The following is a 17610-nucleotide window of genomic DNA, read 5'->3' on the forward strand; positions in this document are numbered from 1 at the left end:
TTTTCCTGTTACTATAAAGTAGCTTCATTGTGTTCATCTAGTCATGCCCGATGCTTCTCATACAACATTCTGTTGCTTCTCTCAAGGAAGGGTGGTTGTTCACTAAACGTAGAGGGGGTGGAAACAGAAAGAAAAAAAGTCTGGACTTTATTATTATGTAACTTCCCCTCTTTGTTATTTCATTTGGAAATATTCAACTCATTCATGACCATGCAATTATTTCAAAGTACAATTACCTAAAATAACCCTTGACTTCAAAGTACTACATTTTGCCTAAAACCTTACAGAAAAGACAGCGACAACTCTGATATAGGATAATTTTTGCACTCCAAAAGAATATAGTTTAGAAATTCCAATTCATAAACATGTTGTATCTCCCCTCCCCAAAGATGGATCAAATTTAAAAGCAGCAATATGTTTTAAACAACAAAAACATCAACTATAAAAATGGTATGGAACATCTAAATACCTTTCACATTAGTGATACCAAAAAGACCAAATTTCCTTGTTTTAGGCTAATTCAAAGCCACAAAGATACTGAAGTCCACCACTGCTTTTTGTAATGAGTACATAACTGAGGAAAAGTTATTTTGAGTATTTTACCGAAGTATACAGAACAATATTGCATAGCTGATCCCAGAAATAAAGCCATTACTTCCTGTCTAGTTCTTCATGTGCTACTGAGAATAGCAAGTCCAGGAAGAGAAAGTATGCAATAAAAGCAAAACTTGTTCTCCCATTCGGGACAAAAAAGCCTTCAGGTTCAATCAATATATGCACAAAGGCTAATGTTTTCTAATTTAATCTAAGGGGGTTATGCACTGTAATAGAATAACAGAAAGTTTTACTTTAAAAACTATTCAAAAACTAGATTCCAATAACCATATGATCAAACTTCCCACTAAAAATACAATATGCGACAACATGGATGGACCTAGAGGGTATCATGCTAAGTGAAATAAGTCAGGAAAAGACAAATACTATATGACTTCATTTATATGTAGAATCTAAAGAACAAAATAAACAAACAAAACAAATAGACTCATGGATACAGAGAACAAACTGATGATTGACTGCCAGGCAGGAGAGGGATTGGGGGCTAGGTGAAAAAGGTGAAGAAGGGATGAAGAAGTACAAATTGGTAGTTACAAAATAGTTATGGGGATGTGAAGTACAGCATAGGGAATAGTCAATAACATTGTAATAACTGTATAGTGCCAGGTGGGTACCAGATGAGGACCACTTTGTAAATTATATAAATGTCTAACCACTATATGCTATGCACCTGAAATATAAAATAATGTCAACTCTAACTGAAAACTAAAATTAAAAAAGTATGATACTGTATGAAGTACAGAGCATTATCTTGAATATTCTCATCAAAATGTTTAACTGAAACCCAATTAATCTTTTAACCTAGCTTCCAGTTTAAAGGACATAAAAGAGATAAAGGAACATGGTGAAGAATACCGTGAAGATATAGATAAATCCAGAGTGTGGGACAGTTTGATATTTTACAAGACGACTGGCCTGATATCTTGAAAAAGTCAATGATATAAGGGGGCGTTGGGCAGAGGGCAGAGGGGCTGTTTTAGATGAAAAGAGATAAAGAAACAAATACAGCCAAATATAATATGAAAACTTGAACTGAACCATGACTTTTAAACCATAACATTTATAAGGCATTGGCAAAATAGGAATATAAACTGGCTGTAAGTAATTATTGTTAATCGTAATACCATTATCACAGCTAAGAAAAATATGTAAAAGAATATCTGTATAGGGTGTCTGCTATCTGCAACTTACTTTCAAATAGTTCAGTCAAAAAAAAAAAAGTTTTTATATACACATATGTAACTTGAACACAAGCACCACAATACCACAAGAGTCCATCTGACAACTGAGATGGCTACTAAGTGATTAACAGGTGGGAAACACTGGATAAAGGGATGATTCATGGGCTGAATGGAAAGGAATGGTGTGAGATTTCATTATGCTACTGAGAACCCAATTTAAAACTTATGAATCGTTTATTTCTGAAATTTTCCATTTACTATTTTCAGACAATGGTTGATTGCAGGTAACTGAAACCACAGAAAGTGAAACTGCAGATAAGTAGAACTACTGCATTTTTTTCCTTCTGTTTTTCATAGAAATTAAAGCTATCCTTGAATTAATCCAAAGTCAAGGAATTAAGATTCTTCTTGCTTATTGAGAGTTCTTGACAGCTGGCCAATGGCAGCAAACTAATTGCTCTTCATAAGGAAAGGTCTTAGAAAGGAGCATGTAATACTGACATGAGAGGAAGTAACAGCAGCAATCTGGAGAAAACCTATTGTCTATTTTGATAATTATATTGTAGTTATATAAGTGAATGTCCTTATTCTAAGGGAATACTGAAGTATTTATGGGTAAAGGGGTACAATGTATGTAACTTACTCTCAAATAGTTCATAAAGGTTTCTTCAGGCATCCACATTTTCCATTTATATGACTGAGTTGGCAACCCAAACTTCTGTAGAGCTTGCTCATTTTCCAGAAGGCTCACGCACATTTATGATAAACAACCACTAGATGGCACTCTGTGCTTTCCTAATCCCAGCAGCCTAGATTTCCACAGGAAGCAATTTAGACTCAATTATACTTAAAACAAAACAAAAACAAAACAAAAACTGGTGATCTTCAATAAAGCACCCATATTAGGTGTTATCCTTGCCTACAACAAGACCCTACATGATCTGACTTTTCATTGTCCCCCCCCAAACTCATCTCTCTGACTTTACCTCTTTTGATCCATTAGTGGTGTTTTTTCAGAGAACTTCCCTGACCCTGCCATATAAAATAGCAGCGGGCTGCCTGCTCTCCCCTACCCTCTGCCCACACTCCCAGAATGTAAATTTCAGGACAGACTTTATTTTGCTCACTGCAGGATCCCAAAAGCCTAGAAAAGGGATACACACTATGCATGTATCCTCTCTTTCATCTTTAGCTATTACTCATCATTCTTCAATTGAAATATATTACATCTCCCTCTCCCCAACCAGTACCTAACAGAACTAGAAGGTGAAGAGATTTAAATGTTAAGCATTTAAGTATTTTAAGTGGAAGAAAGTCATCAAGAGACTTAAGCAGCAGAATCACCCTACAAAAGCAGTGCTCTAGAAAAATTCTTTTGTCAAGGAGATGGTAAAATGTACGACTGGAAAGCAGAGATGCAGGAGACACTGCAGAGATAGTTACTGTCAATGTCTCTGGTGTCAGGAGACTTAGGTTTAATCATGGCTCCATAGTTTACCTCTCTGTGACTTTAAATAAACTGTTAATTCAAGAAGTTCTTTGTGTCTCAGTTGCCCAGTGTGTAAAATGAAAGCAGGAAAAAATATCTACCTCACAGGGATCATAAAGGTTATGTTTATCCTATGCTTAGTACAGTGCCTGACATAAATTTTAGCATTGCATGTAGGAAATAAGGGAAAAGGAACAGGCAAATATTTGTTCATTTTTTCAACTTATTTTTATTGAGTGCCCTATAGGTACTGTCAGGTACTTTTCTCTAGGCATTGGAAATATAACTGCAAACAAAAAGAGTCCCTGGTCATCATCACCTTGACATTCTAGCATGAAGTGACAAAAACAGTCCTAATTTATCTGAATCTATCTGGTTCTTGAGTTTCCACTGATGAATAGCTAAAGTTGGGACAGCAAAGTTCCATCAAAGTCCTTCCTCTGTGTCTTTCAGAGATACATGTTCTATAACGTCAGGCTATGAAAAAGGCTATAAAGAAAAATTAAGTAGGGTAAAGGAACAAAGTGAGCTGACCTTATTTTAAAGAGGGTTGTGACATTTGAGTGAAGATGTGAGAGATGCTGGAATAATTCAAAATAAAACTGAAATGCGGGAGGAAGAAATGATTTGAAGACATTGTGTTTTGGGGTAGAAATGATTTAGCTCTGGCTTCAAAAGACAAACTAAAGGCTGACTGGAAATAGCACCTTAGAAATGAGTTTACTTACATGTAAGTAAACTTACTTACTTACTTAGTCTTACTTACTTAGTCTTTCATTCCTTTCTGCCTTGAGGAATGAAGAATTGTAGGATCTTCTAATGCAGAGAACTGTCTTCTAGGGACTGTGTTATGGGTTAAATTGTGTTCTCTCCACCCCGAAAAGATATAATGGAGTCCTAGCCTCCAGTACCTCAGAAGGTGGCTTTATTTGAAGACAGAATTTAAAGACAAAATCAAGTTAAGATGAGGTCATTAGGATTACCCCTAATCAATATGACTAGTGTCCATATGAAAGCGAAAATTTGGACACAGATTGAGACACAGACAGAGGGAAGATGCTGCACAGTAACAGGGAGAAGACAGCCATCGCCAAGCCAAGGAGAGAGACCTCAAACAGGTCCTTCCCTCACAGTCTTCAGAAGGAACCAACCTTGCTGATACTTTCATTTAAGACTTACAGCCTCTAGAACTGTGAGACAATACATGTTTGTTGTTTAAGCTGCCCAGTTTGCAGCACTTTGTTACAGTAACCCTAGCAAAAGAATTCAAACTGGAAGATCATATCTGTATACTTATCTCCTTGAAAGCAATCATAAGCCCCTCAAGAGGAAGAACTTTTTAAAGTCATCTTTGTATCCCTTCTACAGTACCTGATCTCATGCAAAAATTTAGTAAGATACTATATTACGTTTCAACAACTACAAACAGTGGACTTCAATAAATGCTAAATTTTTCTCGCTACCTTTTTCATATATATTTTTCCTGACAGATAATTTCTCTTTTGCAAAATGAAATTAACTTCTGATACATATTCAAGTAGTAATCTCAACTCAGTAATCCTGAACTGGAGCTAGTTTGGCAACATCAAAATTAAAATTTAAGTGCCTAAGGTTATCAGGTGTTACGTACAAATAATTAAATATAAACTATCCCTGATCTTTAGGCAACTATATTCTAAAATAAACCTGGATATATAGGAAATACCAAGAGATGAGTTAAAACTGTTAGTTTGATACATGAATAGTAGTAAGAAATTTCACATAAAAGTCAAATGTAAGTAAGAAAGCATGAGAAAGGGAGGCAGTCGTCACCAAAGCACTTTACTCCAGCTCAGCACTGGGCTAGGTATTGACATACGCAATTTCATCCACAGAAACTCGCCATCTACAGATAGGAAACTCAGACTCAAGGAAGTCGCATGACATTGTCCAAGTTCACCCAATAATGGTGTTAGAGGAAAACTAGAACCTGGGACTGTGTAATTCAAAAAGCAAACCCTTTTTGGTAAACAACATACGAGCATATACCTACAATATATTATCCTTCCACCTAGAAACATGAACATGAGTTACCTTATTTATCTCATTATAGTCTTAATTCTGGCAAAGAAAAATGCAAAATACAATTCTTGTTAAATAGGTTCTCAAAGGCGTAGGTAGCTACAGAACAGAAAAAAGTATAAGAGTATCAAGGGAGCAAGCTCATGTGTAGACAGAACCTGACATCTTTGATCAAACTGCTTGGTTGAAAGGCCATTTAAGAACATTTACAGGCTGAACATTTATAGAGCAGCAACATGATTAAGAACAAAGTAAATGCAAAGATATAGCTGCCTATAAATTACATTTATAATCAGTTACAAAATAAGCCTACTCTACTACTTCAGGAAACAAAAGTTCACAAAACCACACCCAAAAGACTGGTAAACCTTTTAAAAAAATGTCTAGTTACTCAAAACAATTTAAAACGAATAAATTAAATATATAACAGGGGTCCGCACCCCCTGGGCCACTGACCGGTGTTAGGAACCCAGTCGCACAGCAGGAGGTGAGTGGTAGGTGAGTGAGCAAAGTTTCATCTGTATTTACGGCTGCTCCCCAGTGCTAGCATCACCGCCTCAGCTCTACCTCAGATCATCAAACATTAAACTCTCACAGGGGCGCTAACCCTATTATGAACTGTGCATGCGAGGGATCTAGATTGTGTGCTCCGTATGAGAAGCTAATGCCTGATGATCTGAGGTGAAGCTGAGGCGGTGATGCTAGCACTGGTGAGCAGCTGCAAATACAGATTAACGTTAGCCTCAGTGAGGTTTGACTGCACAGAGACCATAATAAACCAATTGCTTGCAGACTCATATCAAAACCCTGTTGGTGAGTGGCAAGTGACAATTAAGCTGCATCTGCTGGCAAGCTTTATAGTGGCAAGTGAGTTGATGTACTTCAATTGTACAGCTGCATCTGGTGGCAGGCTTTAAGCCAGAATCCGACATTTATTCCAGTCTGTGCCATGGCCTGCCCATTATTTTATTTACCACTTCTATCCGCACCTCTTTCCCATACTGCGCACTTGTCTCAGTCATGGTTTTGGTAGGCCCACAAGCTAACCTTTGCCAAAATGAGTAAAAAAAAGTCGCTGAAGGGCTTCTTTGAAAAGGGGGAAAGACCCAATGATAAGACAGCAGAAGATGCTAAGACTGCCAATAAAAAGCAAGCTGCATTTAAAAGAAAATACCAAGAGTCCTTCTTAAATTACGGGTACATTCCAATAGGTGATTCAGATTCTTCAAGCCTGCTCTGTATAATATGTGGCAACCAGCTATCCAATGAAGCCATGAAATCTTAAAATCTACTTCACCACATGGAGATCAAGCATCCTGCATTAAAAGACAAGCCTTTGGAGTTTTTCAAAAGACAAAAATGTGAACACAAAGAACAGAAGCAATTATTGAAGGCCACCACTTCATCAAATGTGTCTGCACTGAGAGCATCATTCTTAGTGGCTAACCGCATTGCTAAAGCTAAGAAGCCCTTAACTATTGGTGAAGAGTTGATCCTGCCTGCTGCTAAGGATGTCTGTTGTGAACTTTTAGGAGAGGCTACTGTTCAAAAGGTGGCACGTGTTCCTTTTTCGGCTAGTGTCATAACTAGATGAATTGATGAAATAGCAGAGGACATTGAGGCACAACTATTTGAATTAATGAGTCACTGTGATACGCAATCCAGGCTGACGAGTCTACTAATGTTGACAACAATGCAACAATGCTTGTTTTTGTACGATATATTTTTCAGGAGGATGTGCATGACGATATGTTTTGTGCACTTTTGTTGCCAATCAACACCACAGCTGCAGAACTATTCAAGTCTTTGAATTATGTATCGGGAAAACTGAATTGGTCATTTTGTGTCAGTATATGCATGGACAGAGTGGCTGCCATGACCAGATAGCTTCCTGGTTTCACTACTCAGATCAAGGAGGTCACTTCTGAATGTGGGTCTACACACTGTGTCATCCATAGAGAAATTCTGGCTAGCTGAAAAATGTCACCTGAACTTAACATTTAACAGGATGTGATTAAAATTCTCAATCACATTAAAGTACATGCCCTTAACTCACATCTGTTCACACAGCTGTGAGATGGACACAGAGCACACACGTCTCCTCTTATACACAGAAGTGAGATGGCTTTCCAAAGGTACATCACACTGGCCAGAGTTTCTGATTTATGAGAGCCGCTTAAGATTGTTTAGGAGAACAGTCACCACTGGCAGCACATTTCAGTGACACAGAATAGGTTGCAAAACTTGTTTACTCGTGTGACCTATTCAACCTGCTTAATCAACTCAATCTGTCACTTCAGGGAGAATGACAACTCTGTTCAAGTGGGCAGATAAAATGGCTGTATTTAAAGCCAAACTGGAATTATGGGAGCGATGAGTGAACATTGGGATTTTTGACGTGTTTCAAACATTAGCAGAGATTTTGAAAGAGACTGAGCCAGGACCTTCTTTCTTCCAGGTGGTGCATGATCACCTATCTCAGCTTTCAAAAGAGTTTGAGCATTACTTCCCAATCACAAAAGACCCCTGGAACTAGGAAGGAATGGATCTGTGATCCATTTGTGAATAAGCCAGGTGAATAGTGCTAGAAAGGATCAACTGCTTGAGATCGCAAATGACGGTGGCCCTAAAAGTATGTTTGAGACAACTTCACATCTCCATACGTTCTGGATTAAAGCCAGGGCAGAATATCCTGAGATTTCCACGAAAGCACTGAAAAGCCTGTGTCCATTTCCAACATCCTATCTTTGTGAAGCAGGGTTTTCTGCAGTGACAGCAACCAAAACGAGATTTCAGAGTAGACTGGACATAAGCAACACGCTTTGGATGTCACTATCTCCCATCACCCCCAGATGGGACCATCTAGTTGCAGGAAAACAAGCTCAGGGCTCCCATTGATTCTGCATCTTGGTGAGTTGTGTAATTATTTCATTATATGTTACAATGTAATAATAATAGAAATAAAGTGCACAATAAATGTATTGTGCTTGAATCATTCAGAAACCATCTCCAGCCCACCCTGGTCTGTGGAAAAATTGTATTCCATGAAACTGGTCTCTGGTGCCAAAAAGACTGGGGACCGCCGACATATAAAGATCACCAACATGACTCATGGTACCATCTCCAAACTTTATGGCATTGATGTTTGTTCACTATTGGTGACAATTCTTATACAGTAGTTAAAATACTCAAACTTCTTAATACATTATTCTAAAATACCTATCAGTAATGCTCAAGGCATTTATACCACCCAAAATTTTATTACCCAATAGCAATGAATGATATTTGGCCTTAATCTTCATCTGCACAACTAAAGGCATGTCATGGTACAAAATGAACATGATTTTTATTTATCTAGCTCCTGAAACTTGACTTTTGTATTCAGTGTTACTCTGTGTCTCTGAAAATGAACAAAGTATATTTAAACTTATTTTGTGGTTTCTGATAACTTTCTGAAATCATTTGTCAAAGCAGTCGAAAAACTGGATTCTCTGGTCTTCATAGCTGATCTCTCATGGTCTTTTTTAAATTCCCGAAGTTAATCCTTCTGTAGGAGGCACAAGGACCACAGGGTTCTTCCTCAACTGTGCTTACTGTGACTTTACGAGAGGGTGCTTGAGACAGTATTAAGCCTATTAATGCCTAATCCTCACCGTGAAGACTCTATAGCAGAAATTACAGATTGCAGGCTGTAATGCCAGATCTCGCCCCTAACTTTTGTTTACAATGGATTAAAAAAAAATTTTAAGTAGTTGTGAACGCTAAACATTCTGGAGAATCTCTCAAAAAATCTGAAGACCTGGTAACACTGGACTCATCTTCTCACTGGACAACCAGCAAGAGCTAGAAGTCTTTTCTTTTTTAGATATAAAGGAGTCCCACTCCACGCATTCTAATAATCACCATTCTCTTTTGGTTTACTTATATTATGCTTCATAAGCCATATTCTAAAAATAAATCAACACGATCACAAATTACAGACATTTTCCTTTGAAACTAAGAACACAGATGACCCAAATTCTGCAAGGTTAGGAATCTTTTCTAGAAGGCCAAAGATGATATAAAATGAAAGCGAAATGAAACAAATGAATCTCTGTAACCAGGTGGTAACATAATCACACAGCAAGGAACAAGGCCATGTACCTTTCTCAGTAATTTGACTCTATAACTACAGTGAAATATACTCTAAGAACAACAATAAAAAGCCATTAACTTTTTCAGTAATCATATTGGTGGTAGTGCTGGCATCATCACTGAGGCTATTTTGTATTTATATAATGTGAGGGTAAAAAATGAGTAATCATGTTGGTTTTCAGTGTGGGAGAAAGGAGATAAAGATATAACATCAAAGAAGAAAGGTCTTTGGGTTATTTAATTTGATTTTTAAGTATAACATGAACTCATGATTTTTTTTTTTTTTGAAAAGAAAAAACTTATTTCCTAGCTCTAATCACAGAAAAGCCCTAGTAACAATGACTAACTCAGTAGGAATAAGCAATTTAAGTGCCCAGATTGTGATCTCCAAATGCCTTTTCTCACTTAAAGGCTTCTTAGAGAAAGGGCTATTTCCTGGTCTGGGGCAAAAATATACAAGATATGTTTGGACAAACTGTCATACCAAATGTAAAAAACTATCAAAGATGTCTCAAATCGAGTCAAATGGACTTAGGGGCCATCATTAAGGTACTCCGACTGGCCAAAGATGAGACAATAAAAATAACAATTATACATGCTACAAAATGCATGGATATTGAAAACATTATGCAAAGTAACAGAAGTGAGTCAAAAAAGACCACATTTTGTATGATTCCATTTATATGAAATACTCAGACTAGGCAAACCTATAGAGTAGATTAGTGGTTGCCTAGGGTTGAAGGTAGGGTAGCGTTAAGGGGAATGAATGACTGCTAATGGGTACAGGGTTTCTTTTCGGGGTGACGGAAATGTTTCAAACTTATTAGATCTTGTTAATGGTTGCACAACTCTGTGAACATACTACAAATCACTAAACTGTACACTTTAAACAGCTGAATTCTATGGTATGTAAATTATAACTCCATAAAGCTGTATGCCAAAAACCAACCACACTGGACTGAACCACAAATATGTTCAAATCAATCTCTACTGGTCATTTTGGAGGATGGTAGGAATCCAACTCATTGTTTTGAAAACTGGAAAGTATCAAGTATTTATCTTGTCTTTCATATATATTAGCTATCTAGGTAACCAAAGAGATGAGGTGAAATTTCTCTTTATGGAAGTATTACAATTATTAAAGAAAAGATTACCATTTTGCAATCCTAAATAAAATAATGGATCTAGTCAACCAGACATTAGGTGCTTTCTGAAGAAGTGTACACCACCACCTACGAAGTAGTCTAACAAAAACAAAACCACGGAGAACTTATAGATAAAAAAGACTAGAGAGATTTTTCCAACAATGGCAATGTAAGAACCTTATGAATCCTGATTCAAACAAACTAATTAATGGGAAAAATTGAACAGATTGGTATTCGCTATTAAGGATTTGTTTTTAAAAATTTTAGGTGTGTGATGATACTGTAGCTATGTTTTTAAAAATTAAGAGTATTTATAAAATGATATGTCTGAGATTTGCTCTAAAATAGGAAGAATGGGAAAAGATATAGGTAAAACATTAGTCACAGCTAATAATTGTTGAAGTTGAGATGAATACATGAAAGTCTATTTTGCCATTTTCTCTCATTTTACATATATTTGAAATTTTCACCAATAAAACTTTAAAAAGGACAATAGTTTTACTAATTCTATACATTATCGGAATTATTGCATTTCACAAATTCGAACATGATTATGTCTCTCACCATTTTACGTCCCTGAAATCAAGACACATCTTATAGGGAATGGTGTATCAGTTTAATTGATAGTATTTTTTCTCAGTGATACATAAAATGATGTCTTTGAAAATGAATAGCATCTTAAATTCAATTAAAAAACTAAGTTTACAAATACATCTAGAAATCTATTTCTCCTTAGCTAACCATTATTTGCTTTGTACCTGGAAAGGAAAATTAAAAACCCAACTCTTGGCGATCTGAATTTTCTTACTTGCTTGGAATTAATTATTACAATGAAAGAAGTATTAAAATAATACTTTAGCCAATATAAAAATGAACTTAGTCCCCAAACTAGCATTAGAAAGGACTTGGGAAGTATGGGGCAAAAGTCTACCTAAAGGGGGTGGGGAACTGCTGTAGTTATTCCACCAAGGCTAAAAAATATAGTGAAAATGAATTCTAGTTGATGAGACTATCTTTCCTTCATTTTAAAAAAAGGGAGTTCCTAAGCACTCACCATTTCAGCTTGTCAACAAGTTACTCACTTCAAAGTTGCAAAATGCAATTTTGCAAGTCTGTACTTTAATGGAATCACACAAAATTAAAAATGCAAGTTTTTTAAAGATACGACAGTTTAACTGAAGATTTCAAAGGTAAAGGAAATTCCTAAAAAGCAAAGTAAAAGAAAGATTAGCTACATTTAGAAAAAGTCAATTTATATCAAAAACACTATAAATGAAACTTGAAAGGCTAACAAGCTGAGAAATACAAATGTGCCATATGAAAAAATGTATATTCTAAATAGCTCTTAAGATCAAGAAAATGATCAATAATCTAATATAAAAAATGGGCAAAAAATAGGTGCAGGTCAAAGAAAATATACATATATTTATATAACCCCAAATGGTCAATCTTGTTGATAATAAACTAAATTAAAACAAGGTAACTTATAAATCACTGGATTTAGGAAGCTTTTTAAAATAATAATGCCTAGTTCTGCCGGTGAAGCAAGAGATGAAAGAGTATTCCTACCCCCAATACTGGAGCAATTCTTTATTAATCTCCTTCAAGTGTCACCTTCTCAATGTGGCCTCACTCACCTTATTTAAAACCGTATCCTCAGCCCCCAAATTCTTAACATCCCCTTACCTTACTCTCTTTTCTACCTTATCACCCACCATACCATGTAATTAACTTATTGTGTCTATTCCTTATTCTCTGTCTCGCCCCATTACAATCAAGTTCCCAAGGATAGGAATATATATTTTTTCACTGATGTGTCACAAGGATGGAAAACTACCTGGGACATGGTAGATGTTCAAAAACTATTTGTTTAATGAATGGAGTTAAACTGGTTAACTCTTTCTTAAGAAAAACTTTGATAACATGAATTAAAAATATTTAAAATGCACACACCAGCAATATCACTTCCAAGAACTTATCCTAAGGAAATAATCACTGTTGTGAGTGAGCACTGTTTATACAAAAGATTACTCATCGTTAACTGTGAATTGTGAAAAACTGGGAACAGCCTACAATGGAACACTTAAAACAATGTGTAATATTTAATACTATGAAAAATATTCATGATGTTAACTGGGAAAAGTGTACCCAATGATTCAATTTTTGTCCTAAGAAGTATACTTGCTTATTAATAGGAACTCAAATAAATTATGATACATTCATTTAATGGAATAGTAAATGAAGCTACTCTCTTTGTCCTAATATGGAACCATTTCTAAGACTTAGTGAAGAAAACAGAACTTAAAAAAAATAGTAAGGCTCCACTATATGGAACTGACAAAGAACCAAGATATATCGTTACTGTAAAAAATATCCAATACCATTTAATTTTTAAAATTGTTTCAAATTTATGTACTCTCTACTGGATAAAAATGTTGGAAATTTTAAAGTATTTTCTTTTCTAAATATTCAACGTAACAATCACACTTTTGGAAATTTGAGAAATAAAACCATCTTCCTTTTGACTCCATAGATCAGTGTGTACTAGAATGAGCAAAAGCACTTCTCCAGCTTAAATAATTTTACTGCGAAATTTATACTAACCCCATACAGTTCATTTAACTGCAAATAAAGTGAAAAATTTCTGTCCAAATTAACTTCCTAAGCTAAGTAATAAAATTATTAGACATGAAATCTATTCTGGAATTATGTTCCATAGAAACAATTTCAAAAGCAGACATATAATATGTTAAATTATAAAAGCTTATGACAAACAGATAAAGGCATGGCTATAGGTATACACATGTTGAAAAATGCTCAAAGGGAGATAGAGCATTGTGCCCTTTTAGATACAGAGCCAGTGGGCCACGAAAGGGTACCTAAACACCCAGGCATCCTGAGGTTCCTTATTCAGAAGCCTCAGTTCACTCAGCTTGTACCTTATTTGTTCTCAGACACATCAGAAGGAATTATCACTTGGAGACAGCAGTGGTTAGTACCCAGGGCTTTGGGGTATGTCAGACCTCAGTTGGAATCCCAACTTTACAATTTTATAGGGGGGCAATGTGACAAATCTCAATTTCCTTCTCTGTAAAGTAAAATACAGATTATCACCAACAAATTAAGGTTACTAAGAATACAGTGTCTGAAGAAGTGAAAAGGGGAAAGAATTCAAATAAGACAACTAAAAATCCCTAAAGTAAAATCTTTCAACAGTGAAAGGATCCAAAGGAAACATCCTAAAGAGCACTGAGCTGGAAGACAGGAGCCCTGGATTCCAGTTTTGACCCTGCTACAACCAGCTCCAGCTCCACGGGCATATTATTTCATGTTTGTAGGTTCTAGTTTTAAGATCTACAAAATCAGGGGATTGAAAATCCTTTCTACCTGGTACCACACCATGACTACCGCACCAGAATGCTAACTACTGTTCTACTTTCAAAAGTTTCTAAAATTTTTCATTTAAATGCTTGGTTTTTGTAACTTCAGGTCCTGATCAGTTTTCATTATGACTGTGCTACCAGACATAAGAACATATTAGACTGTTTCCTTAACTAAGTTATCCAAGGTTAGACTGCTAAAAAGTGACAAAATTAAAATTCAAACCTAATTCTCACCAAACTCTATGGCATGCTTCTTCTGCTGCTGCCTGACTAATCTGGTAATTAACAGCTCACCTTTGCAAAATGACTGAAGTCAGAAGTCATGGAACTTGACTCAGGTGGGGCCTGAACTTGTGACACAATACTCTAACTAAGTTAATTAATTAGACATTTCAGCTACTTAAGAGGAGGGTGGAGAAACAAAAGAAAAGGTAAAATTATCAAGAAAATTGATGTTAACTGAAGACAAAACAAGTAAATGGGGTTGGTTCATTCACATATATTTGCAGGAGTTAAAGCTGCCCAAGGTGAAATATTCAGCAAAATAAGCGCTAGATTATCTGGACTATTCACTTGCTTTTGTGCAAGAATGCAATAATTAAGAACACAATTCTAGGTTATTTACAGTAGTGAATGGAGAAGTAACAGATAATGCAAAGTACATATATTCAGCTTTAGAAATAAGCATATGGTCTAAATAGATAATCCAAAGTAATGAATATCTGTGTTTAAAGTATATGATCACCTATATTATACCCACCTCCAAATCAGAGGTCGATTCTGGCTGATATCAATTTCCATGTGGAGACACCAAGACAAATGACTTCTAAATAATAAAATCACCACCTCCTTACATCGGCAAAAACCATTTTATAACATATTCACATCAGCTCCATAGGGAACAACAAAACTAACGCACAAAAAGAAAATGAGTAACATTTAAATTCGCACTGCATACTAAAACCAGGTTAGCTCCTTGCTGTTTCCATTAAACCAATCTGGGATTAAAAACTGGTTTTCAAATAATCTATACATGGATAATCAAGAAGCAACCCCCCCCCCCCACACAACATATATTAAACTCACAATTAAATGTTACCAAGCACTTTACAAAATAAAAAATTTCATAAGACAGCTGATAGAAATGGAGCAAGAGGTTAGGTCACCTACCACTTTTTTAGCTCTATGGACAGAAGTCATTATGTGCTCTCCCCAAACATTAAGGAGGCACAAAAACACCATACATCCCTATCTAGTATTGTCATTCAGAAAGGTAACCTAGGAAAGCCTCTGAAACGCATTTCATCAGCTCACAAATTAGATGATATACGACTCTACATAACATCAAATAAATGGAAAAGTGTCAAGAAAATAATGCACTTCTGAACACAAATTGTCTAAAAGACAATTTTCAAGTCCCTTTGCAATTAAACAGTCCAAGATAAAAATTCTTTAGAGTAAGATTCACTTGCAGAAGCCCTCTACTGGGCGTTTCTATTAAGCCGTGTCCAACTTTTGTGTTTCCCACAATAGCGCTAAACCATGGTTATGCATCCTGCTGGTAAAACCGGACATGCGGCACTCAATATATCAAACCAGAAAAACCAACACTGTCGGCTAAAGAACTTTCCCGTCACTATTGTGATGCCCACTCCAGAAGGTATCTGCTTTCAGTGTGAGGACTTGAGATTTAAAAAGCGAAGCAGTAAGAGAAACAGGCTCTGTATACAGTGCTCTGAATGCACACTGCAGGCTCCGCAGGAAGTTGACCTACCCTGCGTATAGCTAGCTCCATGCCCTCCTCTAAAAAAAGGGAGCATGTAGCTGGCAGACCAAAATACGGCAAATTCATTCAAGAATTCCCTAAAGGCCTACCGTGCAGACAGACGTAGGAGATAAGACGCTGGGAAGGAGGTATGAAAAAGAGACCAGAGTTCATGGGGAGGCTGATAATGATCCACCAGCTCCGTTGGGAGGCCCAAACTAGGGGAGCTTGTGCCTCCTCTCTGGAGTTGGGGAGGTAATGACCGGAGGGCCTCTGGTCCTCCTCCAATAGTCCTTTACAGCAGACCTGCGGCTTAAACCCAGGCCTGGCCTTCAGCAACAGACGCTGCCTTCCACATGGTTCATGGAGAGCGACCCTCCAAGGCCACCGCGAAGCCATGTGGCTGGGGCCGCAGGGTGCCCAAACCCGGTGCACGTTCAAGACGTGAAACCAGAGAAGAGGTGCGGGAGGAAATCCAAAGAATAGGATGTTGGGGTTCAAGACTCACTTCCTTTGGGCTTTGTCCTTCTTGGCCTTGGTCCTTTTCTTTCGGGCCTGGAGCGCAAGCACTGCAGGAGAGAGGGATGGATGAAGGGCGAATGTGGAGGAAAGGAGGCGACCAAGGTGAGGGTGGAGACCTAGCAGGGACGCGAGGCCCGGGTGCCGGGCCTGCCTGAGACGCAGCTCCGAGGTGAGCGCCGAGGCTTCGGCAAGGCTGCCGGCCAGGGGTCTGGCGGCCCACGGGGCACAGAGCAGTGCCCAGGCGGGGTGCGACGGAGGGGGCTGGGGTCGGGTCGGGGGGCCGGCGGGCGGTCTGCCTCGCCCACCGAGGGCGGAGCCCTGTAGTGGCCCCAAAGCGCTGGACGGCCTGGCGGGGAACAAGGGGTGATGACTGCCAGCGCGGAAGGACGCCCGGGCTGAGGGGCGCGGACCAGCAGCCCAGAGGCGGGGGTTGAGGGGCGGCGCCACCTCAGTGCAGAGGCGCCGCACGCCCGGGGACCGGACTGCGGCGGTTCGGCGAAGCTCCGGGCAATGACCCGGGCCTCGCCCCGGCGGCCGTTGCCCCTCGTGGCGAAGGCCGCTCCACCGCTCACCTTTCCGCTCCATGGCGAGACCGGTAACCGCCAGGCGCCTGCGCACTCGAGTGGCGGTGACTCCCGCTCCCGCCGCGGCCCAAAACCAAGCCCGCGCACACCCCGCCCCCCAGTTCCCGCCCCGCCCCCGCCCCACGACGGCGTGCGCCTGCGCGTTGAGCGCGGAGCCTACCACCTGCTCCCGAGAAGGGGAGGGCGGTAAAGAATGGGTGCCAAAGGGGCAGGGAAGAACGCCGAATGTGAATGCTAGAGAGGTGTTTGAGAACCTGGCTTGGAAGACTGACAGGGTCAGGTTTGTTCTATTTGCCGAGCGGTTGCCCCTTGGGAAAGGCGAAGAGCGCAGCTGAGGGTTCCCTGCTTGCGGAGTCAGAGCTCTGCCGCAAACTGGTATTGGCCTTAGTTTCCTGATCTGTAAAATGGATTAATCAGGCGTGTCCCAGTTTCTATGCTACGTTAGCGAGAGGGCCAATTGAGATACCATGTAAAGAAAATGAGGGGAGAAATTACGAGAAAGAAAAGGAAGTGGGAGCAACACAGAAGAAAGACTGAAAGGAGGAAACCTGTGACCCCGTCGTTACTGAAGAAGTGGAAACTTTAAAAGTGAATTTTCTCTTAAAATTTCAAGTTTAAGTGCAGACTATAAAGGAAGGCAGGGGGAGAATAAAAACTTTCTCATTTTACCACTTTATCATCTTTTCAGTACATGATAAACAGTTGTCTTTATAGGATGCTTTTATACTTTC

At 38.5% G+C, this 17610-nt stretch overlaps 1 protein-coding gene across 4 annotated transcripts in view; it reads right to left on the reverse strand.

Annotated features, from left to right (window-relative positions):
- SRPK1 (SRSF protein kinase 1) overlaps positions 1–16972 on the reverse strand; it is a 62289-nt gene extending 45317 nt beyond the window's left edge. For 3 of the 4 annotated variants that reach the window (XM_011373541.2, XM_023538473.1, XM_011373540.2), the window contains exons 1-2: positions 16868–16972; positions 16282–16342 (exon numbers count right to left, since the gene is read on the reverse strand). In XM_011373541.2, the coding sequence (XP_011371843.1) occupies positions 16282–16342; positions 16868–16880 (74 nt within the window). In that variant the 5' untranslated portion in view covers positions 16881–16972. Of the gene's footprint in view, positions 1–16281 lie in introns of all 4 variants that reach the window. The other variant, XM_011373539.2, reaches the window with a different exon arrangement.
- Between the last annotated feature and the right edge of the window lie 638 nt (positions 16973–17610).

The sequence above is a fragment of the Pteropus vampyrus genome, unplaced genomic scaffold (assembly GCF_000151845.1).
Source record: "Pteropus vampyrus isolate Shadow unplaced genomic scaffold, Pvam_2.0 Scaffold225, whole genome shotgun sequence".
NCBI classification, from domain to species: domain Eukaryota; kingdom Metazoa; phylum Chordata; class Mammalia; order Chiroptera; family Pteropodidae; genus Pteropus; species Pteropus vampyrus.